Raw genomic sequence first — 26,564 nt, 5'->3', positions numbered from 1 at the left:
ACCCAACCTCCGAAAATCAGATGCTTTTAAGGTGTCTCAAGTTCGGCATCCAAAAAATTAAAGCACCCAAAATCACTGGTCACTTTCGGAACCCTTAGCCATTCTTTCTCTAGTTCATTAAGAAGTGCTGCAGTGTGTTGCTTAGAGGCAACCTGACCTGTTCTCATGTACCTGAGAAGATGCTCAACATGGTTTGCCCATCCACGCTCACTCCTAACGTTCAGGCCTGCGTTAACTAACATGATTGCAGCCAACCATGTTCAGACACAGCACATTTCATAGTGTAGAGCAGACCTGAAAGGAGCTAAGATCCATCGACGTGCAGGGCTCCTATAATTAGGGAGGTGACAGAGCCACAATCGGCTCATCTCTGTGCACAATACACCCTTGGTTTTACAATGATTTAGGGGTCCTGTGGGAGGCTGTAGCAGCTGACCAGTGGGGTCAGGTTGGAGACCCTTGTCATCAGGAGCTGTGTGAAGGTTTGGTAGCTGGGAGAAGGACAGGGATATCTTTTTATTGCTGTGAGCTTCTCTCCCACACACTGGCCGTAGGGATGCCTACCTGCAGCCCACCTGTCTCATCCTGGGTCCTGCTGCCTCCTACTGAACTGTCCATACACCAGGCAGCAGTAGAGTCGGGCTTTCCCTGTTGGAATCAATCAGGAATCGGGGCTTTGGAGCACCGTAGACTTGACCTCTTAGAGTTGGTAGGACAACTCCCACCTTTTTATGTTCTCTGTATGTATATATATCTCCTCACTGTATGTTCCTTTCTATGCATTCAATGAAGTGGGCTGTAGCCCACGAAAGCTTATGCTCAAATAATTTGTTAGTCTCTAAGGTGACACAAGTACTCCTGTTCTTTTTATAGACTTGACTGTGTGTCACGCTACAGGCAGCTTATTGTAGATGCCAGAGTGGGCCTAGCACAGACGGTGCTCAACCCCTGCCAAGGTGGAAGGCGGTTTGCCAGCCAGCCAGTCAATTTATTACTGGAGCCAGGATGTAAACCAGATTTCAGTGTAATCACTGGTGGCACCCTCATAAAACTGGGTCATGTCTGGAAAGCAGGTGCCAGACCGGGCTTGGCTCCCTTCAGAGCATGGGGTGTAGAAGCCATGGGCTTGTGTGAATTTGTAGCAAGGACTTTAAAAAACAAAACACAAAAGTTTTGGGGCATCTGTAAACTTTGGCAGAAAAAATTGTATTTATGGAAAACTGCAAACCTCCGGTTGAAAACAACATGTTTTCACTAGCAGTTGATGCAACAAGACTTTTACCCTTTGTCAAGAAAACCTGAGGTGAAATGTGTTAATGATGTCTCATTATCTCCTGATTACTATGCCATTAAAATGTGAGACCGCCTGTAGTTTTCCATATTGGCAGTCTGCTTCCTCAGGTCATTAGGACAGTGGGAGAAATGACACTATTCAATGATAGATTTTATTTTCAGGTCGTATAAATAGGAGTATCCAGCTATTTTCAAAGGGGTGTTGTGTATAAAGGAAACACGCTCTTGAAATGCCACATGAATACTTCTAACTCCATCTCTCCTTGTTTTTTAAAAAAAAACTAAAAAAAAAAACAACCATTCCCCATTGTGCCTGAAGAGGATAAAGGTTTTTTTTAAATTCCAGTTCTTCAAATTATGGGATGTGCTTTTTCTTACCTCCCTAAATTGCTTTTACACTTGCCTTCCTCTGTGACTCCCAAACCTTCCATCCTGATGCAAGCGTGTGTATTCAGTGTCTGAAAGAGATAAGTTGCTATTTTACGGAATTGGCAAACAATAATTCTTCAAAAAAACAAGGAGGAGTCCCTGTGGAAGACTAACACAGTTACCACTCTGAAATAATTCTTCAGAGAGCTTTCTTGTCAAAGCTCCATGTTAGAGCTAAAACTGCAGCCAATAATTCTCCCCAAATCCTGCATTTTTGGCACAGTAGAAACCATTCTATGTTTTCCTGGGGGAAAAACGCTTTTAAAAGAATTAATTTGCAAGAGTGTCTTTTGTGAACATTTAAGGTTTTCCCCATTCACGAAGGAACTCTTTTGATCTGGTAGTGTATTTTGCTAAATGTTGATGCACGTTTATGTGTTTAATGCCAGCACCCAGGGCTTAGCAGTTGTAACTGTTTACTAGTGTATGGAGCATTGTTCATGATAAATGGGCCAATTAATCTAAATGGCTAACTTTTCCCCATTATATTTGCTTCAAAAGAGTATACACAGTTCGTCCCTTTATGTTCTCTCATCTGTCTGCTGTCAATTCTGGCTTTTAGTTTGAAAACTGATTTTTATTTTTTCTCTCTGGCGAAAAAGATACTGAATTTGGATTATTTTAATAGTTGTATGCAATGCAGTCCTTTTCCCCAGGCAAACTCCATTAAACTAGATTTAGGATATTAAGTATGTCAATAATTTAAAGGGGGGAAATGAAGAGAATATTATTAATAATGTATTTAACACTTGCATATAGGTGCATGGGGCACTCCACTCACTGTATAAAGACATAGGCCTCGATCCTCAAAAGTCATTAGGCACCTAAATATCTTTGAGGATCAGGGCCACAGTCCCTGCTTTGAATAGAATCATAGAATATCAGGGTTGGAGGGGACCTCAGGAGATCATCTAGTCCAACCCCCTGCTCAAAGCAGGACCAATCCCCAACTAAATAGCTACAAGCTAAGTGGAACGGGACAAGATGGGACACTGAAGGAGATAAGCAGGAGACAGAGGAGATAGAAGGAGTGCAAAAAGCACATGCAGAGTAAGATTTTGGGGCCATTTGAGGGATGTATTCCTACTTTTGTATTACAGTACTTAAAAAAAGAGCAAGACTATGGTAGTAAATTCAAAGAGGCCGTGTGGTGCAGCAGATTGGCCACTGGACTGTGACGCAGATGACCTGGGTTCTATTTCTGGGTCTGAATTATTACAGTGATAGAGGCCCTAAATGAGATGGGAGCCACTGTATGTTCACATAGTGACATTCCCTGCCCTGAAGAATGTACAGACTAAATATGCAAGACAGACACAGAGTGGGAGGAAAGAACAGAGGCGACGTGGCTTGCCAAAGGTCACACAGCAGGTCACAAACAGAGCTGTGACTAGAACTCAGTACTCTTGATCCCCAGTTCAGTTCTGTACCCACTGCACCACACCGCCAGTGAAGAGTCCTTTCCTTGTTGATTTTCTATGTTCTCGCTCGTTTGTCACTCACTTTCTGGTAACCAGGTGCCCAGTGTAATTCCACTGGAGATCTGTGTTTCTTCCTATTGCTTAGCTGCATTATTCATTTTCTGTATCTTTGTAGTGTTTTACTGCAACCAATACAAGGGTCCGATGGTTTTGAAATAACTGTTGGGGAGGGAAATTACAGTATCCCTGATAGATGTGTTACAGTAAAATACTTTGTGCAGATGTCATATAAACCTTCCTGTTTGGCAGGTTTTAGCTCTGATCTACCAACGGATCTTTGTCAGCACATGAAACGATCTATGTCAACTGACAAATGAAGTAGGAGGTGTATAGTTGGGGACTGAAAGTTATGTCCTGTTACGGTCCCGTCAATGCTGCTTGTGTCCTCCTGGACAAGCAAGCCGGCAATTGCAGCAAAACCTTTCGCTGTCAGTTTAAAATAGACCAGTCCCCAGATTCAAGCTATTTCATGGTGTCTCAAAAATAAATCCATGAAAAGGCTACTGGAAACACCCCTTTGCAAGAGCATTTGGCACCTCTGCTCTGCTAAAAAAAAATAAAAGGAAGTCAAGGTGCACACAGAGTTGTAAAATTATCTAAAGGTAACTGGATCAGCTAATTTGGGGAGACAGCTTGGCCTAGTGGTGAGGGCACAGGATTCTGTTCCTAGTGTTGCTAGCGACTATGATTTGGCCTTAAGCAAGTCACTTTGCCTCCCCATTTCCCTCAAACTCTTTTTTGTCTTTATGGGCTCTTTGCGGTAGGGACATATTATCTCCCACAATATGTGTGTGCAGTGCCTATGAGAGTAGGGGTCTGATCTCTGCTGGGGCCTATCTAGCTATGATCTTTATCTGGCCCTCATCACTGTCGTATTCAAGCACCTCACAGTCTTTAAAGTATCCGCACAACAACGCTCTGAGGCAGGGTAGTGCTACTATGCCCATTTTACTGAGGGAAACTGAGGCAGCCTGCAAACCGAGCAACCGAGGTCTCCCAAATCCTAGGCTTGTGTCCTGACCACTGGACCATCCTTCCTCTCCTCCTTCTGGCATCTAGGCATGGTCACAATATACATAATAAAGTGACTGGTGCCTAAACTTGAGGGTGGCGTGATCCCTCTCTGGATCCTGAGTGTCTGATTTTCCTCTTTCGCTGGTGTAAATAAGGAATAAGTCATTGAAATTGGAGTTACATGGCCCTCTTTGCATCTCTCTGGCAGTGTCAAAGGGCCGTAAAGTGTAATGCCCACTTTCAGGCCCCTTTCTGCTGCTGGAGCACTGTAAAATGACCTTAGTGGAATCAGACCCAGTGGCTTTATCTACTAAATGCTCTTGAAATGAAGTGAGAGAGAGAGGCTGCCAACTATTGCATAGCCCTGGGAGGGTGAGCAAGCGTCACCACTGTTCCTGTGTTATCTCACGGCCACTTAGCACTTTGTCGAACTGCTCCCCTTTGAGGGGGGGTGGGGAGGAAGGGGGGATGTTTGCTTACTTTTATCTCTAAATGACATGGAAAAAATACCTAACAATAGAAGAGCTGCACAAGGGCAAGTTAGGATCAGTGCGTGATACGCACAGGGTGGAGTTTTCAAAGGCACTCGGCCTGGCTGTTTTCTCCTCCAAGTCCAGGGTAGTAGAATCAGGCCAATGCAGAATGCCATCTCGGGTGCTTGGGTGGCTTTCAGTATCCTAGTATCTGAGCATCTCAAGCTCTGTAATGTATTTACTCTCTCAGCATCTCTGGGGCGCAAGCCAGGGCTGTTATCCCCATTGTACAGATGGGGAGCTGAGGTGCATGGGGACTAAGTGACGTGCCCAAGGTCACAGAGGACACCTGTGGCACAGCAGGGAACTGAGCCAAGCTCTCCCCCATCTCAGGCTAGTGCTTTAACCACTAGTCCCTCCTTCCTCTCACATCACTGCCACCTCGTTCTCTCAGTCAGTGCTGAGTAGCGCTCTGGCACAATTAAGAAACTGTCCCTACTTACTGGACACCTACTAATCAGAGGCCTATAACAAAGCTGTAGATTTGGGGGCGGGAAGAGTGGGTGGAAGAAACATAAGAGAACTCCAGAGGTAGCCCCTTTGGTGAGCTGCCCAACCTCCCCTGAACACCTTCAGTGTCTGGAAAAGGGGAGGCTGCTGGGGAAATGGGCATAAGTAATAACACCTGCTTTCCTAGGAGAGTGGAGGTGTCAAATGCTTTGAACGCCAGCATCACCTTCTGGCAGAAGATGCAACTTCCTGCAGCTACTTCTACAACTCTGCTTTGGCCAACGGGATTGATTATGTTCAAGTGTTGGGCTCCTGTCCAGAACGGACTCTGCCGTGCAGTACTAAGGGTGTGCTTTCCCGCCAAATGTGCCTCCTTCCAAAGAGATGGTAAATGGAGCCCATTCTGCCCATGGCTAATGCCTGTTCCTGTGGGAATTAAAGATCCCATAATAATTTTCAGAGAGAAGTGCGGAGGCCCAGCCTGCCCTCATTAGTAATAACTCTTGCTGCTGTTTAGCACACAGAAATGTCTGTAATAACATCCAAGTACTCTTTAGGCACGGAGAGCTCATCTGAGACTAGGTGAGAGCCATTGTTGAGTGCGTAACCAGGGCTGGCTTCTCCAACACAGTACACGGTACTTACAGACTGCAAGCTCTTTGGGGCAGAGATTGTCATTCGCTCTATGTCTGTACAGAACCTAGCATGGTGGGGACCCTGATCTGTTTGGCCTGTAGATGCTACCGCAAAATAATTCTTGAATAATAACAATAATGTACTTTCAGTATCTATCTGATTGCTTTCTAAAGGCCACTGGACTCCCAGAGTATGTGAGTATTATGGCAATTATGTTTCTGGTGAGTTTGTTTATGATCCTGGCTGAAGCTCACTGTCACCCTTTATGTTCCAGCCAGATAAAGCTCGGCTCTCTGCACGTTGGCTTTAGCCTTCCAGCAGCTTTTCTTCGGTAAATCAGTTGAGCCAATGAAATTTTAAACTAGCCAGGGGCAACTCTTTCCCTAAGATTCCTTTTAGCTATGGCTCCTCCTGTGCATTGCCTGTCACATACAAGATCAGACCTGTTTAAAGCAAAGGATGCCCTTTCAACCCCATCCATAGCTAGGGCTGCTCTCCTGTCATTTTGTTTGCTTGCGGCTAGTAAGTGACACCACTTGTCACTCCTCCTCTCTGGCTTCCATTTGTCTCCATTTGTTTTCTTGCCACATAAACGTCTCCCTTGCATTTTCCCTATTAACTAATAACTGGTTTAGTCACCTATAAAATTAAAATGCTGGTGAATCAAAGGATCTTCCACTCTTTAAAGAGATCTCGTCAACTTGAAAATCACATTGATTTTCATGGGAGTGGCTGGGTTTTCTGCGCTTTGGAAAATAAGTCCATGTATTTGATGCCTAAATGTAGGCACCCATTTAGGAAAAAAAAAATCTTGCCCTCGAAAGTTTAGGCCCATGGTGTGTGCTTTGGAAAATCTCCCTGCCTCTGAAGTCAACGGTAAAAACTCTGATAGACTTCAGCGGGCGAAGGGTTAAGTCAACATTGAGCGCTCGGGCAAGTTGCACCCTGAGCATCCTATTCTGAATGAAGGTTAAGACTGCAGAAGTTGATGACGCTCTGCCTGGGGAAAGCCTCTTTCCTTACCACAGGTGAGTAGCCCATTTGTAAAGATTTCACATCCTGGATGAGTGGATTCTCATTAAGTCAAAAATAAAATAAATCAAAATGAAGCATCAGCAGTGCAGCAAACACCCAGTCAACACTTATTCCAAACCAAACCTCCCCTGATACAGAGCCACAGTCCCTTGCCCAGGAAGGTCTCCCATAACCATTTGGGGGAAGGAGGAGATTTTCTAAGGCACCGATAGCAGTTAAGTGCCTGTCTCCATGCAAAGAGAGTGGAAGTTTGAAAATCTCCTTGTTGGTCTTCCAGGCTTACTTCTACACAGTTCTCTCTCCAGATATTTAAACACTTGGGGCTAGATTCTCCTCGTACTAAAGCCTGCTCTGGAAACACAGAGAGACCTTACAATGGGTGTAAATTACATTAGAGGGGACTTAGTGTAAAGGAAAATCCAGTGCTTGTGCCATCAGACTTCCCTCAGATTCATTTTAAAATGACCTCCCTTACTAGTGTTCTTAGTTCCTTTCTGTCTCCTGGCGCAGCTTTTCCTCCAGCTTTGCTGTCTTTCTCTTTATTTGTCTGTTTTGTTTTCTCTGTTTAATTGCGGTTAGTGTTACGTTTATCTTCTCTCTCCTCCCCTTTCTATTCACGGCACTTATCTCACTTAGGTCTCGATTCATCAAACCATCCTGATTCAGCAAAGCACTAACCCACATGCTTAATTTAAAGCCTGTGCTTAAATTCCATTAAAATCGTTGGACCTTAAGCACATGGATTCAGAAAAACGTCCCTATTCAGGAAGGGGTCATGGACATGTGCCTACTAAAGTCAGGACAAGTGCTAAATTGGGCTTTGCTCCATGTTAGTTATTACTTTACATATTTCTGTCCCTTCCCTATGTCAAACCTCTCATAGAATGATAGAATCTCAGGGTTGGAAGAGACCTCAGGAGGTATCTAGTCCCACCCCCTGCTCAAAGCAGGACCAACATCAACTCTCCCATCTTTATGAAACCATCCTCCCCACTCTACTTTCTCTGTTTGCTTTTTCCTCATTCATGCTCTTTTCCACTTTCTTTTTCCATAGTCACTTCCTCACGTTCTTTTCATGTTCCTGCCCTGTCCCTTCCTCTTTTCCCCATCTAGCAGTGCATGGTCTATTGTATTTTTCTAGCTTCTTCCTTCAGGCCAGCAGGACCCTTTTGCTCTTGTTTAGCTTCCTGCAGGACGAGGGAGTCAAGGATAGAGAAATTGGAGAAATCCCAACATGCCAGAAAATGCTAATTCAGCGATAGAGTGGGTTTTGTGGCATGTGTGTCAGTAACATATTCCAATGTGCCATGCCAGCTGTGGGATGCACCTTTCACTTCTTCTGCAGGCATGGAACTTTGCCTCAGAACGCTGCAGTCCTCACTCGATTTGGAGACCTGGCCTCTGGGTGACTGTAAAGTGGACTTGCTGGAGTTTTCGGCTGAGGAGTGCTGTGATCTGGAGCTGTGTCTGATAGCGAACACTCTCAGAAAACATTGTCTGGGATGAGCCACTGTGGAATTATCTTTCAGATTAACCCTTCTGGCCCTAGCTTTCCACTAGAAATGCATAGGCAATGTGTTTCCAATAAGTCTTCGAAGGAGCCTGTTCTGCATTTACCAGCCAGAGCAAGGCATCTAAGCTCAACATCCAAGCACACTTCAATCTAACCCCAGCTCTGGGGCAATCTTTTGGCTGAAAGCTGACCGTATGTTTGAACTGAGTGTCTGGATGCCCCTGTTGGAGCCAGACATTCGATAGCCAGATCTTCCTGCCGGGCAGGGATGGGGTGGAGATTCCAGATGTTTTGTGCTTCCCTGCTTGTGGGCAATCCGGAGCAGCAACTCTGCCTGCAGAGTGCCTCTTACAGCGGGGCGGACCCCATTGTGTACTCTGATTGTAGATTACCTGGGCCCGCTCATCAGCTGGTGTGAACTGGCATAGCTCCTTCCAGTGAAGCCGCTGAAGAGGTGGTGACTCCATATATATTTACTGTCATGCCATAGACCACTCAAAGGCTTGATACAACATTACCCTCTAGGATTCTTTGAGATGTTATGGTCAGTTTCAGGGGAACACTTTTAAATCATTCTCTATTCAAACAAACAGTGAAGTCTGAGAGCCAGACGCTGAAATCTGAGCCACCACAGGGCAGGAGGTTTTCAGAACTAGTTCTAAGGTTTGTTGCTACTAAAGTAACAAAGCTGTGCAGTTAGGACTTTAAAGGCATTTGAAAACAACATTTTTTAAAAAGAAATATAAACGTTTTTCTCTATTTCAAAAAAACATTGCTTGGAACGGTGGGCCAGGTCTGGCTCTCAAGCAGCATTCTAGCTTCCTCTTTTGTCTTCTGAAGGAATGGCCTTTTCCTCCCAAAGCTGTGTTGAGTGAGGTAGGTTACGCCGCGGGGTCGGGAATGGGCATCGGCCACCTGTGCAGCCTGTTTCCAAACTATTCGCCGAGTCTGTTTCCACCTGCCTGTTTTCATGTCACATGCTGACTCAGAGGCTCTCCAAAGATGTGAAGCTTGGCAAGCGCATTCCCTCACCAAACATATTTGCATCACCAAAAGCTGTGTCCAGGTTGTTTCCTGGATGAAGGTTTTCTGTCTCCAGGCATGTTTCCTTTTTCCTGGAGGGCCTCAGAAATAATCCATGGATGCTAAAACCACAGGCTTTTCCTGGTGGAGAGGTTGGAGGGTGGAGATAGTGGCAGCGAATTGACTTCACCAAAACAATGGCTGCATTTGACCCACTCCATGGGTGGGGTGCCAGTGCCTTCCATGGAGGTTGGCTAACTTCGATTCCACTCCCTGTCCGGTATCTGCAGGCAGTGATGTCACCAAGGGCAGGGCTGAAGTCTCTGTTCCTTGGGTTTTTCTGTGAGATGGAGAGGCCAGAGCCACTAGTTTTATTTTTAAAAAATAATGAAAATGGGGTTTTAGGGTTTAAAAAAAGAAACAACACCCCCAGTAAGATAGGGGGGATTTTACTACCAAAGGAGTCTCACTAGCTGAAAAAACAACCATGGTCCCAAAAGCATTGCTGGTCCCCTGTTATTAATAGTGCCTAGCTCTGATCATCGGTGGGTCTCAAAGCACTTTGCAAAGGAGGTCTGTCTCATTATCTTCATTTAACAGACAGGGAAATTGAGGCATGGAGAGGTGGAGTGACTCCCCCCAGCTGGGCAGAGCCAGGAATAGATCCCAGGTCTCCTAAGTCCCTGTCCCCATGCTCTATCCACTAGGCAACACTGCCTTCCTTTAAAGAGAGACCATTCCTGTGGGCACCGAAAGTAACTCTACCGGCCAGCAATGTCGTGTGGCCCATTGTATTCAGGGTGCAGACTTGCCGGCGTGAGGGAGATCCTATTAAAACAATGTAACTATTTATAGCATATGTCACTTGCCGTGGGTATTTCTCTCCTCTCCCTCACTGTGTGATTTGCTCCCCATATCCCCCTCCCCTCCCTTCTCCTCCAGCCTGCAGGCCATTTACTGGGCTGTGTTTCTCTCCCCTTCAGCAAAGCGAGCTTAACTCTTTCCTGTGGACTATAAAGAGAGACCCCCCATCTTACTTTTTTGGCACCATCCATGTCCCGTACACCCGGGTCTGGGATTTCATCCCCGAGAACTCCAAGAAGGCCTTCCAGCACAGCCACATTGTTTACTTTGAACTGGACCTCACGGACCCCTACACCATCTCTGCACTCACCAGCTGCCAGCTGCTGCCGCAGGGCGAGAACCTCCAGGACGTGCTCCCCCGGGACATCTACCGCCGGCTCAAGCGCCACCTGGAGTATGTCAAGCTCATGATGCCTTCGTGGATGACTCCGGACCAGCGGGGCAAAGGGCTCTATGCTGACTATCTCTTCAATGCCATTGCTGGGAACTGGGAGCGGAAGAGACCTGTCTGGGTGATGCTGATGGTGAATTCTCTGACTGAGGTGGACATTAAGTCACGTGGCGTCCCTGTCCTGGATCTCTACCTGGCCCAGGAAGCCGAGCGCCTGAGGAAGCAGACCGGGGCTGTGGAGAAAGTGGAGGAACAATGCCATCCACTGAATGGGCTGAATTTTTCCCAGGTAAGAGGAAAATGGTGTTTGATGTGCAGCGACTGACTCTGAGGCTGTCTAATAAGGACAAATATTTGAATACAGGTTTCAGAATAGCAGCCATGTTAGTCTGTATCCGCAAAAAGAACAGGAGTACTTGTGGCACCTTAGAGACTAACAAATTTATTGTAGCATAAGCCCACAAAAGCTTATGCTACAATAAATTTGTTAGTCTCTAAGGTGCCACAAGTACTCCTGTTCTTTTTATTTGAATACAGGGGCTCTCTGTGGAGAACCTGTGAACGCAGATCTAGGAGGCGCAGGCCTCAACTGGGGCCATGGTAGAGGGGAAGGAGTGGCCGAGCAGGCACGTGCTCCAGCCAGTGCAGTTACTGTGATACTCCTTGCCGTCTCTCCCCAGGGTCCCTGTGTGGGACTCGTCCTGTCCCCTCCCTGCACATATCAGGGAGCCTAGTCCCAGTGTGGGTGGAAAAACTCACGTCTCTTCCCTGCTCGGAGCATGGAGGTGAGGGCTCCTGGCAACTTCTCCCCCACCCCCCCACACACCCCTGTCCAGGGCTGGGCACAAGGAGGCTTCAAATCGCTTGGTGCAGGCACCACATTATTAACCCCTTCCTTGCTGAGAACTGGCCATTTAGTCTAATCTCTGAGCAATTTTTAATTCACGATAGGGGACTTTGCCTGTCTGATTGCATCCTTTGTCTCTCCTGTATGCACTGCACTGCTCAAGGTGACTTGCAATGGGGTAAAATCAGTTTGTGCCCTTTCTTTGCCACTTTATGGTAAACAAAGAAGGCTGAAAAGTTTGGGGGTGAAGGACTGGCCCTAGTGCAATCAATGGGCGTTTCACTATTGACTTCAGTGGGACCAGGGTTTCACCCTGAGTATATCAACCCTCCAAAGAAAGTGTGTTTTTGTTTGTTTTGTGTGCGTGTCTTCTCAAACATACCATAAACACACAGCCTTTCCTGTTTTGTGGGAGGTTTTTCTTGGAGGGTCCAGCCGTGCGGAGTAGGTGTTCTCTCTGGGCAGAGGTGTGACATTCAGTATTACCCAGTCTCATGATTTCATCATGGATCTCACGATATTTCTTCAAGCCCCAGCTGCTAGAATCAAGTGATTCCATGAGAACCTCAGTTTTTCTTAGACAAAAAACAGTGTATTTCTAGCCTGGTGGTTGCAGAGAGAAGCTTGAAAATGTGACAAGAATGTGCCCTGAAGATTCAGACGCCAGAAGGCAAAGAAAAAGAAACCGAAATATAGTATTTAAAAAATAAAACCACCTCATGTTTTTTTAAGCCAGTCTCTTGAGGGGTGTGTGTGTGTAATTCACACTTTTTTTTTTTTTGGAGGGGCCTGATGATTTTTGGACCCTTGGGCTTCAGTGATACTGTAAATCTTTAGCACAAGAGCTTTGTTCTGACTGTTTGTTCAGGCAGCTGTGTTAATTGTGTGTTAATTACAGATCTTGGTTTTAACAGGCCGACTAGAAATCGTGCCTCCTCTAATCATGTGTCACTTGAATGGGGGCCGAGGTATTATGATCCTATTAGAGCTGCAGTTATCCATATAGTCTTCCAGGGGAAAAAGAAAGATAGAAACACACCACCACCACATCTTTATACATGACAGAAAAGCAAATAAGGGCCCACCCCCATTTTTTCTTTGCAGGTGATTTTTATTACTTTAATGGCATTCAGGCAGGTCAGAGAGACATGATTTACCCACACAGAAGCCTTGCTAGTTTGTTCATATTGTGTGATGCTCCTGTGCAGTCTGTGTTTTATAACCCCTGTTGCTGTTTGTTTGTACTGCCCTGTAATTATAACTCCCTGGGTCACCCTTAGCACCTTTCTGAAGGACAGGTACGGGGTTAGCCTCTTGTGCCAGAGGGAGCTGTGTTTAGTCCTGCATGTTTCCGCACTGTTATTGTGGCACTCTGGAAGCACAGCAACCCTTTGATGATGCAGTGCTGGCTGGCTTGTTGATGGGGCTTCTGCTAAGGGCCCACCAACTCCAATTCAGCTTCCCTCCCCTAATCCTCCAGCCTTCCCCTCGCCACATCATCTCCCTTCTCCCCAGTGGTCTTTGTCCTAGGTTTGGCTGCTTCCGAATCCTCCTATTCTCCCCATAGCTCCCTTCCCCATCCTCCTTCAGCTCCCATCCAGTTAACACCAGCGTTTCAATACCCTTCCTTCCTGATACATTCTTTTCGGAGTGGCAGATTGGGCCTAGAATCAGGGATGAGGGGATTCCTGATATGAATTGTACATTTCTAGCAGCTGGGTCCTATGCTCTTCAGTATTCACAGAAGTCTCAGCTGAACTGTAATTGAATGTCTGGGGTTGTTCTCCTTTGAGACCTCGATCTCTGACATTGCATCACCTTCCCGAACTGCAAAGAAATCATTTAGCCCTCACCCTCTGAGAGGTTTTGCTCTTTGGCTGTGGTTGTTCTTCCTACTTCCTCTTAATCGTTATTTTTATGGTTCTGTCATACTGTATTTGCCAAAGGCGTCTGTTCTTTACTAACTTGGGCTGCCTTTCCTGCTTTGAAATGATACTTTTGGCTTGAATGTACTCTGGATAGCGCTTTTAGTCCTGCGGTGGTGCTCTGTCTTTTTTATTCCTTTTGCTTTTTCTGAGCGCTGTGTAACTTCTGGGAGTGTGAAAAGACTGAAACAGTCACCACACTTGGTCTGTCTCATTTATTTTCTTGCCTTCACCCTTCTTGCCATTTCCAACCGCATTTGTTTAAAAGTTCGCCCTTTGTGGGTCTTGGTGCAATCCCCTGTAAGGATGCAGACTGCAGTCATTGCAGAATCAGGGCCTGCGTTGGGGTAAGAAATGATTTGGATCCAGACAGTTAAACTTTGAAGTGTAAATCAGTGTTGGGCGTCAGTTTTTTTGTTTTGGATCCATCCATCCAAAATCTACAATACCAAGCCACAAGAAAATGCTTTTTATCCACTGGTTCCAAAGTGGTATTTTATTAATAAAACGTTTGCTTTTAATTTTCAAGGTGGCAAGTTCAACTCTTGTGTCAGTTCCCGCTGTACAAGACCACAATGCAAACTTACCTTTGGAGATAGCAATTCAGACAAAGGATCAGAGAAAAGGCTAGCTCAAGGAGCCATGCATGGCCTGAAGCTAAGGAAGGAATGGGTTAGGTTAGATGTTAAGGGAATGGTCTTGACTTTAAGAGAAATTGGCTGGTGGAATAATCTGCCAAGGCTGCTGATAGAGGCCCCTTCGCTATGGAGACTTGAGAACAGGTTAAACAGGACACTATTTGGAATGGGATGTTGTAGTGTTCCGCACCTCGGGTGTGGCTTGAAGGTGCATTTATTGTAACAACAATTCCTCCTTGATGTGATTGGAACATCAGGAAGTAGGGCTTCTCTGCACGCAGACTGGAACTGAAGTAACTGAATTGGTTTAATTTACACCTGTAGTTATTTCAGTGCATGTCTGTGACACAGATTCAGTTATTATGGTTCCAGTTGGTGTGTAGATAAGCCCGTAGCCTGTATGTCTAGACACAGAAGACAGGACATTATCTGGGTGTCTCAGCAGGGAAATGGTTAAGTGTTTGCATTTATGTTGGCATACTTAGACTTCAGTTAAGATATTATTAACTAAATTTGACAGTTTGCACCTCTGCCTCAGTGTAAGAGGAATGCAGTCACTGATTTGCAGTCTCTGCATTCAGAAGGGCTAGACGCTTCGTTTGTTTTAAATGAGAGCTTGGATTCTGTGGAAAGACTTTAAAATGACCAACTCTGCACATTTTGCTCTTGTCAAATTTGAACTGTTCACATCTAAAGCTGCCAGGATTTGTACTTGTTCAGTTAAGAAACTAGTTTCTGATGGACTGTATTTCCTGGTTAAAACTAATAATTAACTTGGCACACCAAACACTTGCCTAGTGGAAACAGTCTTCAGAACATGTGAGACAATGATTGCATCTGTGTCTCTCTGTCCACCCCTTACATTCCCACAGAGCACCCATCAGTGTGTCGTCTGACCAACTCCCAGCAAGACTGCAGGAGCAGATCAAGATACGATTTTCTCTTTCTTCTCTGTCATCAGGGCTGGGCTCCGCTGTGGGGGTTGGGTCAGCGGAGACTCCATGGGAATGTTCGGTCAGAGACGACATGGCTCAGGCACGTTGCTCTGCAGGCACTGACATTTGGGGCATTCCGATCTCTTCTGGCGATGAGTTCCAGGCTGATGGGCCAGTCAGTGGGAAAGCTCTGATTGCTTCACGTACAAGCCTTGCCTTGGGATTGATAGTACCCCAGGCAATGCACAGAGCCACTGGCTGGTGTGTGTGTGTGTGTGTGGGGGGGGACACGATGGTACAAGGTGACACGGTCCCTGGGGTAATTTAGGCCTATTCCACAGACGGTTCTGAAGGTGGGGGTTGGAACTTCAAATGTGAGCTGTTAATTAAAGGTCGCAAGTGATAGGAGCGGAGCATAGAGGCAAAGTGCTTGCGGCAGCCTGCAGTGCTGGGCAGTGGCTGATGTGTCCTGAACCAAAGGGAGGGCTTTTTAGGATCACTGCTCTCCTACCTAGGTGCATAGAATTGCAGTACTCAGCCCTAGAAGTCACAATGGTGCGGCTCACTGTGGCTGCGACTGAATCCCACCCACAGAGCAGCGTTTCCTAGCCACCCATAGGTGGGGAATAACAGCAGGGTTTGAAGGCCTGGCTGGTTGGGTGTCCCGCAGCAGGAGGCACCAAGGCTGCAAACTGACTGCCTTGACCATCGGAGGGCAGACACCCTCAATAGAGGGTGGCGTTATACATACAGCGAGTGCTTTAAAGCGCTTTCCTCTCCCCTCTCAGCATCACCTCCACCTTCCCAGCATGCAGCCTCAGCCAGGTGCTCACCCTCTGGGCGAGTGCTGTTTGTGGGCGGTGAAAGTGATCTAGCCTCGGGCATTGTCTGCATGCTGCTGGAGTCTAGTTCATGCTCATCCGTAGCCAAGTGCCCGCTGCCCAGTGCCCTGATCCGCAGTAGATGCAGGTGTTGCTGGGCCTGGGCCGCTGGATGCAGAGCAGCCTATGAGTCCAGCCCGAGGTACCACCTGTCAGGCCGCTTGTGGCCAGTGTTTCTGTGTGTATGTGTGTGGGGCTGGGTGTGGGGGAGGGAATGTCAGCTGAGGCTGTTAATTCTGTGCCAATGGGAAGCAGGAGGAAGTTGGGTTGTGACTGACCATTGTTTAGAAAGGAAAGGGTCTTTCCCAGAACAGAGAGGAACTCCAGCATGGAGTGGCAATCTGGAGCCCTGCTCCCCATGGCTTCCTGGAACCTCACTCCTGTCTGCCGCGAGGACCTCACAGTACAGCCACCTTCCCTCCAGCAAGAGCCTCCCCATGGCACTCCTTGTGAGCACCAGAGGGCATTGTGAGAGTGGCCTAAGGGCCTTTCTTCTCCTCCGAGATTTGACTATGCTTCCAGCTCCTGCTGTCTCACGGAATGAGCTTGGGATCCGGACTCCCATGGCATCACCATCTTGGCCCTGAGATGGTTTTAAATGGGATTTTAAACACTGTACTGCCTGTGAGTGTGTCTCTGTGTGTCTCTATGTGTCACACCTGCCTTCTCTCCTGGGATCCTATACTCAGACGTGATGTGCTTAGTAGGAAAACAGTTGGGCTGCTTTGATATTTCACTGAAGTGCTCTGAGCTGAATGGCACAGGTAGCTTCTAGGTAACTTTGGTGCCACTTTCAAAAGAATAATTTCTGAGTGGCAGACAAAATGGTGCTGACTTGTAGACTCCATAAAACTAAGAATATAAACACTGAGGCATCAGGTAGCTTCCTGACTCAGTTTGCCCACTGGGTAAATGAGACTGGAGCTTAGAATCCGATGAGGAGCATGTCAGTTGATCTAAGCCTGTGTTAGACAATATCCCAATTAGAACTTTCAGAACTCCCCCTCCCTTTGCATGAGGCTTAGCGCTATCTTTGCTAAGTGTACAAAGGTCAAATGTGAACAGACAAGTATTTGGGAGCAGCTTTCCGCAGTTGACAATGCAATTTGAAACCAGCGAGAGGCTGGCGAGGCAATCCACGCCACTTCAATCCAGTCCCGTCAACGACAGCCAAGTGTCTAACAATGTTTAGGTTTGAGATTTATTGTAATCACAAGCCTGTCATATAACCGTGTTAGGGCAGATTTATGTAGCCGGCCTTGTAAATTTCTCACAATCTGGTTACACTGTTCTAATAGGATTAGCAGGGTTGCTACATTTGGCCAGAACTTGAATTAATTCTTGGCTGAAAACGTACAGCTTCCGGTTTGGTTTATGTAGGGCATCTGCTAAAGGCATTAAGGGAACATTCCAGCGAAGAACTTCGTTTGGGCAGCTTTTGTGTATTTCTCTGTTAACCTGTTTTGGGGTTTTTGGAGGGTTCTCCATGTCTGGTTTTCACAGACTCTGTGAAACTCTCAGTACACTCACTGTTACATGGCTGATTTTCATCCTGTTTGATCCTCGTATGTGTCATTTGCACTTCTTTCTTCAAGTGCCCTAAAAGAATGAATGCGAAAAATGTTGGCACGTCTTTGCATGCCATAAGAGCTGCGGAAGTTTAAACCTGCTGGTGCCCCAACTGTAGAAATTTTGCATTGAATCCGACTGATTTTTGTCAAACAAAATTCTTTGCTACCAGCAAACCTTCTTATTTTAACCCTTCTTAATGCACAGCCACCTGTTCTGTTCTTGCTGAGATGATCGCGGTCCTTGTTTGGTGTAATCTGAGGTGAGGTTTCATAACTCAAGGGTCTCAGAACTGCGGAAACAGAGACCCTGTCGATGGCTATGGTTCATGGTGGGAGCAGTGTATCATTCGTCTCTGTTGAGGAGAGCCTGGAGTTCTTCAAAGCCCATGCATTGCTTTGTCGCTGGCCTGTAAACTCACTGGACTGAGGAATGCAGCATTCGGCAGGGTGAGGTGTTCTAAACTCCTTTTAAGCAGACACGTTTCAAAGCATATTTGGTTCAGCTGAGCAAACAGGCAAGTTCAGGAGTCTGTTCAGCATGTGATACAAATCTCTGCGGTGTCGTTAGCATGTGCGTAAGGGAATGCAGCACATTACATCAGTTCTGTTCCATGCTCCTCACTTGCATTTCTGAGAGTTTGGTCTAGACCCCAAGGAATCGTTCATATCTGGACTTTATGTCAGGACTGATGGTATCCCTTGTTGTTTACATGAGAAGCTCTATGAACTAAAAGACGGCCATAATCCTGTACAAATGCACCACTGAACACATCAGAATTTTCTACACAACATGCTGATGAAAACCTTTTTACTGATGTCTGGGCCCAATCCTGCATCTTTAGTGCAGGTGAAACTCCCACTGACTTGAGCCCATCTGGCCTTCGTGAATGCTGGATTAGGTTCTTACCTGGGTGTTGCTTTTCACCTCCTTCCCATCTACACACACAACTCTTTCACCCAAGTTTAGTGGTGCTTTCAGCCCGAGCTAGCTGTGTATCCTGGGGGTGTGGGCTAGAGTCTGGGTGCCTCTTTAAGTCAGGTGGGTAACCTGCCCGCTTTGCAGTGAGGATACACGTAAATCACTTGGGTGCTGACTCTTTTCCAATGCCTTCCCACAATCCCCTTGTGCCCAGATAGATAGACAAGGTCTCCCACAATTCACTGGGAAAGAATCTGCTTACTGCAGCACAGAGCCTGTGGGATGTACCCCCAGAAGTCCAAGCAACATCCACAGAGGAGCATAGTGACAGTGAGGACAAAGTGATGTGGGCAGGGCTTTCAGGTGCGTCAGCTTGCACCCAGGCTTGGCTAACGGTGCTCAGACCTGGGTGCCGATCACCCAAGTTATCCCTGCAGTGAAAACGGACCCTTCGTTAGCAAACACCATGTAGTTAGGATTAGGAGTGGTTCACTGGTGGTGTGATGCACTCTGTGTAACCCTGTTACCTTTTTCTGGGCAAAGCATGTTCTAGGAGGAGTTTGCAGATTGCTGCCTGCCTGTGCATTCCTGCTAACAGCCTGTACCTCCCTGCCGACTCAAGCAGAACCTGAGTCAGGTGTTCAGGACTAGTCTCAGAGAGGCAAAAATAGTAGAGGTGGGGGCACTTCTAGGTCATGGTTTCACTACTACATGATTGGCACCAGGTCTGACCTGGAGCCAAGCAGCCGCACAGCATGTCTGGGAGCGTAGGCCACGGTTCTTTGTGCTGAGATGCACCAGAATCCTTTCTTAGTCAGTTGCGGCCAGGAGAGCGTGTCCATCTTTCAGGGGGAATTGTGGGAAGAACCAGAAGACCATAGTCCAATTCTCTCTCTCTCTAAAACTCAGCTGTCAGTAAGGACAGTCCAGCTTGACATGAAGAGCTACAATTTCCAGGCTGGATTCTTCAGTCTGCACTGAATCCTGGCCAGTTGGATCAAAGCAGGATCTTGAGCTCATTACTGTGATGACAAGACAGCTTTCAAAATGCCAGCCCAGCGCTGCGGTCGGGGAGGGAAATTTCCCCCAGGTTCTGGATGAAGAGTGAACCAGTGACAACTCAGCAATCCAGCAGCCGGCCCTGCCTGCCAAGACCGTTTTAACTCTGGTAAGGTTTCAGAGCCACTTGGATTCTGAAAAGGCTGCTTTGAATCCGGCAGGGTCCCTTTCCATTTGGATTAGTGAAGACGTGCCATCAAAAAAGTAGCCTATAGTTTGTGCTAGCTGGAGTGTAATGTTTTCATAACTTCCAGTAATTATGAGCTTGCTATGGGTTCCTTGATAAAGGCATTTTTTCGTCTCTTCACTGCCATTAGTCATAGCATGTGAGCACCCACAACCGCTCCTCCGGCTTCGGATACTTGCAGGGATTCCACACTTTGACATCTCGGGATCCTGTGATAGTTCAGAGGCCAGTTGCCCTAGCGCCACTTCGGAGTTTGGGGGATGGTTATAAAGAGGTGCATGAACCATGCTAGTGAGAAATTAAATGGAACCAGTGGCTAGAGAGGTCTCTAAAAGTAACCAGCCTGCACATCCATTACTCGAGACTCTTCTCTGTCATGGGCGTGTCTGACTCATGATAGTGTTTGAAATGAAATGTAACCACATTTAAATAAGGCAGGTTCTTATCTGAGACAGTCCAGTGTTCCTTGTTTTAGAAAATCCAACTTGCTGTTGCCTGCCAGTCATTAGTGCCCAGGATTGTAGCAATCTGCTCGATTTTATTGACTATTCTGATACAAAACATACATGCTGGATGATCTCCCACGAGGATGTTGGACCAGATCCTTGACCTCTCTGTGCTTCGGCTGTGCAAAGGGGCTGTAAAGCTGGCTTAACAGTCCACCCAGGACTCCCCCTAAGTAAGGGGGCACTGAAAAGAGCCACTGTAGTGACCCCAGACCACTGTTTTGGGGGTTGACCTGGAAAAAGGGGGTGTAGGAATAGCGCTGCTGTGCTCTGGCAGTTCTTGGCTGCTAGAATAGCCCCTTGGGGGCATGGGCAGCTAAGCAGAATTTAGAGCAGTCCCCAAACTGCTGCAGGACTGAGACTTGGAGCTCCCTTTGCATCTCCCACCCCTTCACAGCTGCAGCTGAAGAACTAGCCTATTGACTTTGGTGAATGAAACGGTTATCTGAGGAGAAAGGTGCTTCACACCAACCATGTGGACGCTCGCAGCCTGGAGAAAAGCTTGAAGCACAGCTTCTAATGCACATCAGGAGGAGGCAGTAGTGTATGTGCTAATGCCATGGTAAGAACCCTGTCATTGCTGAGTGACTGTGACACATATATGGACATTTTAGACCCTGATGGAAAGAAACTACCTAGTAATTATCTCTCTTAAATTTTCTTGTGCATGCAGGTACAGCTGGCCCTTCTTGTTAGCTTTCAAAATGTGCCACAATGAACTGGCTGGCTAGCTGACTCCAGAAAGGTCCCATTTGGAACTGGCCTTGATAATAGCAGTGGATTCATACCGGCATCAGACTAGCTTGATTTCCAAGTCTAAACGGTTGGGACCAAGTAAAGAGCTCATTTTTGCCACTTTAAAATCTCTCTTAAAGAGCCAGTGGCGCTAAGTGTTGCTAAACTTTCAAAATATCTGACTCTAAAATGCAGTTTTAATTGTTTGGGCGGGATGAGAGGTACATTTATTGTGCTAGGAAGATGCTGTTCAGTATTCTGTATGGGAGCGTTTTGCACTTGAAAACATACCTTGTATTACAGTAGTACCCAATCAGGATCAGAGGCTGTGCAAATCTACCGTCCCGGTCCTGAAGCGTTTCCAGTCTAATTTGGCCTTAGAATCGGTGAAGCTCCTCTGAACTCAAGGGAGCTTTGTTATTTTTACCCAGTAATCCCAGTTTTGTCACTCTCTTCTCCTATCTAAAGCTCTCTGTTCCATTTATTGTCAGCTCAGTTGTCCTGACCTCCACTGCTCCCCATTTAACAATATCTTTGTATTGATCAGCTGCCCCTGATGAAAGTCAGACCTCAGTGTATTTCTGTTCAGCCCAGTGAAATGGAGACAGGGTTCCTTTCCCCCCGTTTCAGGCTGTCGACACTGGCTCACATGCAGTGAGCTGTCTTCACAACAAAGGTTAGAAACCGAAATGCTGGGTGAGATCCTCAGCTGGTGCAAATCAGCATTGTTCCATTGAAAGCAATGGAGCTATGCCAATTGAAACCAACTGGGGACCTGGGTCTTTGTTTTTAAATGAGAGGCTGCATCTGAATGTGCGGTGAAGACTGGATAAGTAGATCAGGTGGGCCAGAACTAGCCCTAAGAGGCGAGTTGCTTAACAGCACTGGTTTATAATTATTAGCGATGTCTTGACACTATTTTTCTGTCTGCCAGATGATAAGCTGTGGCAGCAAGTATTCCATTGATGGACCTACGCCTTAGTTGCTCCTTTTAGATGAACTGCATAAGAGTTAAGCCTTGGCTCTCTAGCACTTGAAAAAGTCCTTTAAAATTCTACGTTCACTTTTTCTCAATTTTTTAGTTGTAAAACAAATGCTGACATACCGGCATAAATGTCCTTGTGCACTCTCTGTGTCATATTTACAGCAACAGTCCCGAGAGGATGCGGGGAAATGCAAGCAGTGCTGGTCCCAAGTCCATGGCTTTGATCCTAGCCTTCTTTCCAGGTCGGACAACTCCCAGGCCAGTGGCTCCTTTCTAGACTCTTCAAACACCCTGTTGGGTATGGCAGGTTTGTCACTTCAGGATCAGTTCATGCCACACAGGATTCTACTCTTGTCTTGCAAATCATCTCCTGACATTTACAGGTGTCAGCAAGATGCTGAAGGGTTTCCAGATAACCCCCAGGACACTTAAATGGAAATTGAACAATACATGGATGTTCTTTGGAAATTATCCAGATTCTAAACCTTTGCTGATCAAGTAGATCAATTCAGATCCTTCAACTACAAGCCATTTATTCCTCCCTATACTAGCTCGGGTGGTATTTGGTTGAAAAGTGTGTATCTCAAGTAGCAAGTGTATTAAAGAAACATTGTCATCTGGTTTAGATCTAAAATATAGTTCCCATTAAAGGTGAGCTGCAGGGTTTCATATATATCAATATCAGATCAGATCAAGATATCATGGATCATCTAGAGATCAAGTACCAAGAAGCAGCAGCTGATCCACCAGACCCACCCCACTGCCCCATGCTGAACCCTGCCCCATGCCCGGAGGGGAGAACCCACCCTCCCAGGATTCCAACTTCCCAGCCAAGGAATTCCTTCCCCCTTCCCATGAAAGGCTCAGGCCAACCCGGGGAGAACTGGCAACTCGACTCAGCATACACCATACCAAAAATTAACACTCATACCGCACATACATTTGACCATTGACATATACCCCCATTATCCCCATCATACCATCCTCCATAAATCTTATACTTATTAATCTTAATCCATCCTCTCCTTAATCCCCTCCCTCCCTCGGTAGATCTCTCACTTCCCCAGCCCTTGTTTCTGATGTGAATTTTTCAACTGAACCTTCCCCTGTGGTTATCCCTGTGTCTGTTGAATTCCAGTTCCTATCCGTTATTCCTCTATGTCCATAATTCTTCTCCTTCTCCTTATTTGGTATTTCTCCTCTATATTCCTTCCTATATATAATTCATCCTCCTATCATCCTTCTTTTCTCTCTCAAATCTCTCTCTCTCAGTTCCTCCTTTCTCCTCTCCTCCCTCCCTTTCATTCCTTCTCTCATTCTTCTCCTTCTTCTCTTCCTTCTTCTCTTACTTGAATCCATCCTTCTTTAACACAATACTCCAAACACACAAACACCAGCGCAATATATCTCACTACACTCACTATATATAACCTACTAGCATATCCCTCCCCCCTATACCTATACTATCTACTAATTTTACCGCCTAATGCACCACATTTTTTTTTTACTCCATCACATTTGCTCTCATCAGTCATCTCCTTCATCCCTCTCCTCCCTCAGGACTCCTCTCTCTCCTCCTCTCCTTCCAACTCTTACGTCCCTAACCTACTTTCAAAAGTAGTTATCCCTCATCCTACCACACACTTCTCCCTTATACTATTTCACTCTATTACTAATACTACTCTTACATTAAAATACTAAATCTTCTGAATATCCCGAATCCTCCTCCACCCCAATACCCCACTCAAACTCTTTCATCACTGTCAAACACTCTCTTCCATTCCCTACTCCCAGGTCAGGATTCAAATAAAAAAATAAAATCAAAGCAAAAAATTGAGAGGAAGGAACTAAACCCAAACCCTCCCCCTCCCCCCCCCCCGTTCCCCCCTCCACTACCTCCTCACCCTCCCCCCCACCCCTTTCTCCTTATCTTCCTCTTTCCTCCTCTTTTTTTCTTTTTTATTTTTTAATTTTTAATTCAAACGTATCATCATCAAATCAATATATGATATGATAGATCCATAGATGATCCAAGATTTCAAAAAAAAAAAATCAAAAAAATCTCTCTCAAAGAATCAAGTTGGTTTTGTTACCTACCTTCTATAAATCCAATCTATATCTCCCCCAATCCATCATCCTCATGCTCCGGAACCACTCTCTCTTTTTTCTTTTTTTCCATTTCTTTTTTATACTAGACTGTCAGACTAACAGGGCTATAATTCCCCGGTCACTTTTTTTCCCCTTCTTGAATATCTTGACTACATTAAATAATCTCAGTCAGTCACAAACAAAATTTAAATTTATTATTATTAATTATAAGCTACTTAATATCTAAATATCAATTCCAATTTAATCTATATTGAAAGATATAGATTCCCCCCGATCCTTTTTTTTTCTTAAGTTCCAGTTTGGCTACTACCTCTACTACCGTAATGTCTGTCTACCCCATTTTCCCATCCCCATCGGTCCCCTATTACTACTATTCTTTAGCCATTCAGCCTCATTAAAGACCGAGGCAAAGTATTTTATCAGATGATATGCCATTCCAATATCCTCTCCTCCTCTCCTTAAAGTTTTTAAGGTCCCACTTCTTCTTTCTCTTTTTTTTTTTTATATTTATAAAAAAAAAAACTGCTATTGGTTTTTTTTTCCCTCGCTAGATCCATCTCCACTCGTCGCTTTGCCTTTCTCACAGCTCATATATGTTGGGCTCATGCCCTTTTTTTGATTAAGCACAAGGGGGCAGAATCAGAGCTGAGTTTTCAGGTTAACTCTGCATTCCCAGCTTGATTTCTCAGCTTTAATGTTGCATTGATGCTAGTTCATTTGCATGGAATATGTAGACACGTATTTACAGCACCGACTCTCCTGATGAAACCAGTCTGGGAAATAGCGCTAAGCAAGAACTTTAGTTTCTCCACAATCTTTTTTTTAAATCCAAAGGCAAATACCAACAAGTGAACATGTAGGACCACTAAGGCACAAGATCTTAGCCTTCTGCTTCATGTGAATGGCAGTCCTAGTGCCGGCATGCATGCCCTTCCTGCTGGAGCTCCAAAAATCTTTTAAGAGCACAGAGCCAGCATTCAGCAGGCATATGTTAGAGCTTAACTTTGGGATCAGCCACAATAACATGCAAAACATGAGGGGAAAAGTGAAGAGTTGAATGAAAGGGACGTTCACCTGCACTAAACCTCCAACGGGTAGGGCAGTCATTTTAACATACAGTAGTGATGAGATTTTGAAGGAGAACCGGGACAAATTCCTGTCACTAGGGGAAGTCACAGCTAGGAAGAGACTTACAGTGCAAACCTGCATCCCTGTTCCTTGAAAACTCCACTCGCTCTGCCCATCTGCCACAGCCAGAGCTGTCCACTGGGCAGTCCAGGATAGAGCTAGGCTCAAGGGGCCGCCAGCAGGGAGGCTCCCAGAGCCTGGGCTCCAGCCCGAGCCTGAATATCTACACCACAGTTTTACAGCCCCCCAGCCTGAACCCCGCAAGTCCAAGTCAGCTGGCATGGGCCAGCCGCGGGAGCTTAATTGCAGGGTAGACATAGTCTAAGCCAGGGGTAGGCAACCTATGGCACGTGTGCTAAAGGCAGCACGCGAGCTGATTTTCAGTGGCACTCACACTGCCCGGGTCCTGGCCACCGGTCCGGGGGGCTCTGCATTTTAATTTAATTTTAAATGAAGCTTCTTAAACATTTTAAAAACCTTAATTACTTTACATACAGCAATAGTTTAGTTACCATATATACTTGTTCATAAGCTGAATATTTTTGGTAAAAAAGCGACGCATCAAAGAGCAGCTAACAAACAGGTCTACACCAAAATTTGATGATTTTAAACTCTATGGAATCATTGACTTGAATATCTAATACATTGTCGTTTTGTTTACTTGGAGCGTCTGCGGGCACAGAGCCCCTCAGCTCCCAGTGGCGCCACTTCCCGCAGCTCCCATTGGCTGGGAGCGGCAAACCGTGGCCATTAGGAGCTGAGGGGCTCCGTGTCTGTGAATGCTCCAGGTAAACAAAATGTCCCAACCTGCCAGTGGCTTACCCTGACGGGCCGGGAGCCAAAGTTTTCCAACCCCTGAAATATAGGGTCGGCTTATGAAAGTGTCATACAGATTTTGCTATTTTTACTTATCCATGTTGGGGGGTCGGCATATAAACGAACGGGCTAATGAACGAGTATATACGATATATATTAGAAACTTATAGAAACAGACCTTCTAAAAACGTTAATGTATGACTGGCACGTGAACCATTAAATTAGAGTGAATAAATGAAGACTCAGCACAGCACTTCTGAAAGGTTGCTGACCCCTGGTCTAAGGGATTGCTCTTGCCTCTGGCTGGGATAATCTGCAGTGTGTAGTGGGGCGGCTGAGGCTGGGACATGACCAGGCCAGAACGCAGGCTGTTGTTGCCGTGTTAATATATACCAATCCCACACGCAGCTGGAAGGGTCTGGATTTCTAGTTCCCGTGGCCATCCTACCTTTCTGTGGGATTTTGCAGATAGGCCAGAATCCATCCCAGTTCTCATTTCCACCACAGAGGGCAATAGCAAATCCTCCATTCTCACTGCTATTTTTAAAGACTTTCTTTGCATCTTCAGCACCTCTCTTCTTTTTCCTCTAACATTGTCACCAATTCAAAGGGGAGTCCTAATATCACCAGGCTTAGAAAACATTTGCTGGGAAGTTGGGAT

The 26,564-nt window shown here is 46.0% G+C and overlaps 1 protein-coding gene across 4 annotated transcripts in view; it reads left to right on the top strand.

The window, feature by feature from the left end:
* The window catches only part of TRABD2A (TraB domain containing 2A), a 117,553-nt gene that overhangs the window by 11,665 nt on the left and 79,324 nt on the right, over positions 1-26,564 (top strand). For all 4 annotated transcript variants that reach the window (XM_039543473.1, XM_039543474.1, XM_039543475.1 and 1 more), the window contains exon 2: positions 10,391-10,951. In XM_039543473.1, coding sequence (XP_039399407.1) covers positions 10,391-10,951 — 561 coding nt within the window. The remainder of the gene's footprint in view (positions 1-10,390; positions 10,952-26,564) is intronic.

Source organism: Mauremys reevesii, linkage group 6 (genome assembly GCF_016161935.1).
Source record: "Mauremys reevesii isolate NIE-2019 linkage group 6, ASM1616193v1, whole genome shotgun sequence".
NCBI classification, from domain to species: domain Eukaryota; kingdom Metazoa; phylum Chordata; order Testudines; family Geoemydidae; genus Mauremys; species Mauremys reevesii.
The sequence above is the reverse complement of the archived record's forward strand: the minus strand, read 5'-3'. Positions and strand labels throughout refer to the sequence as shown.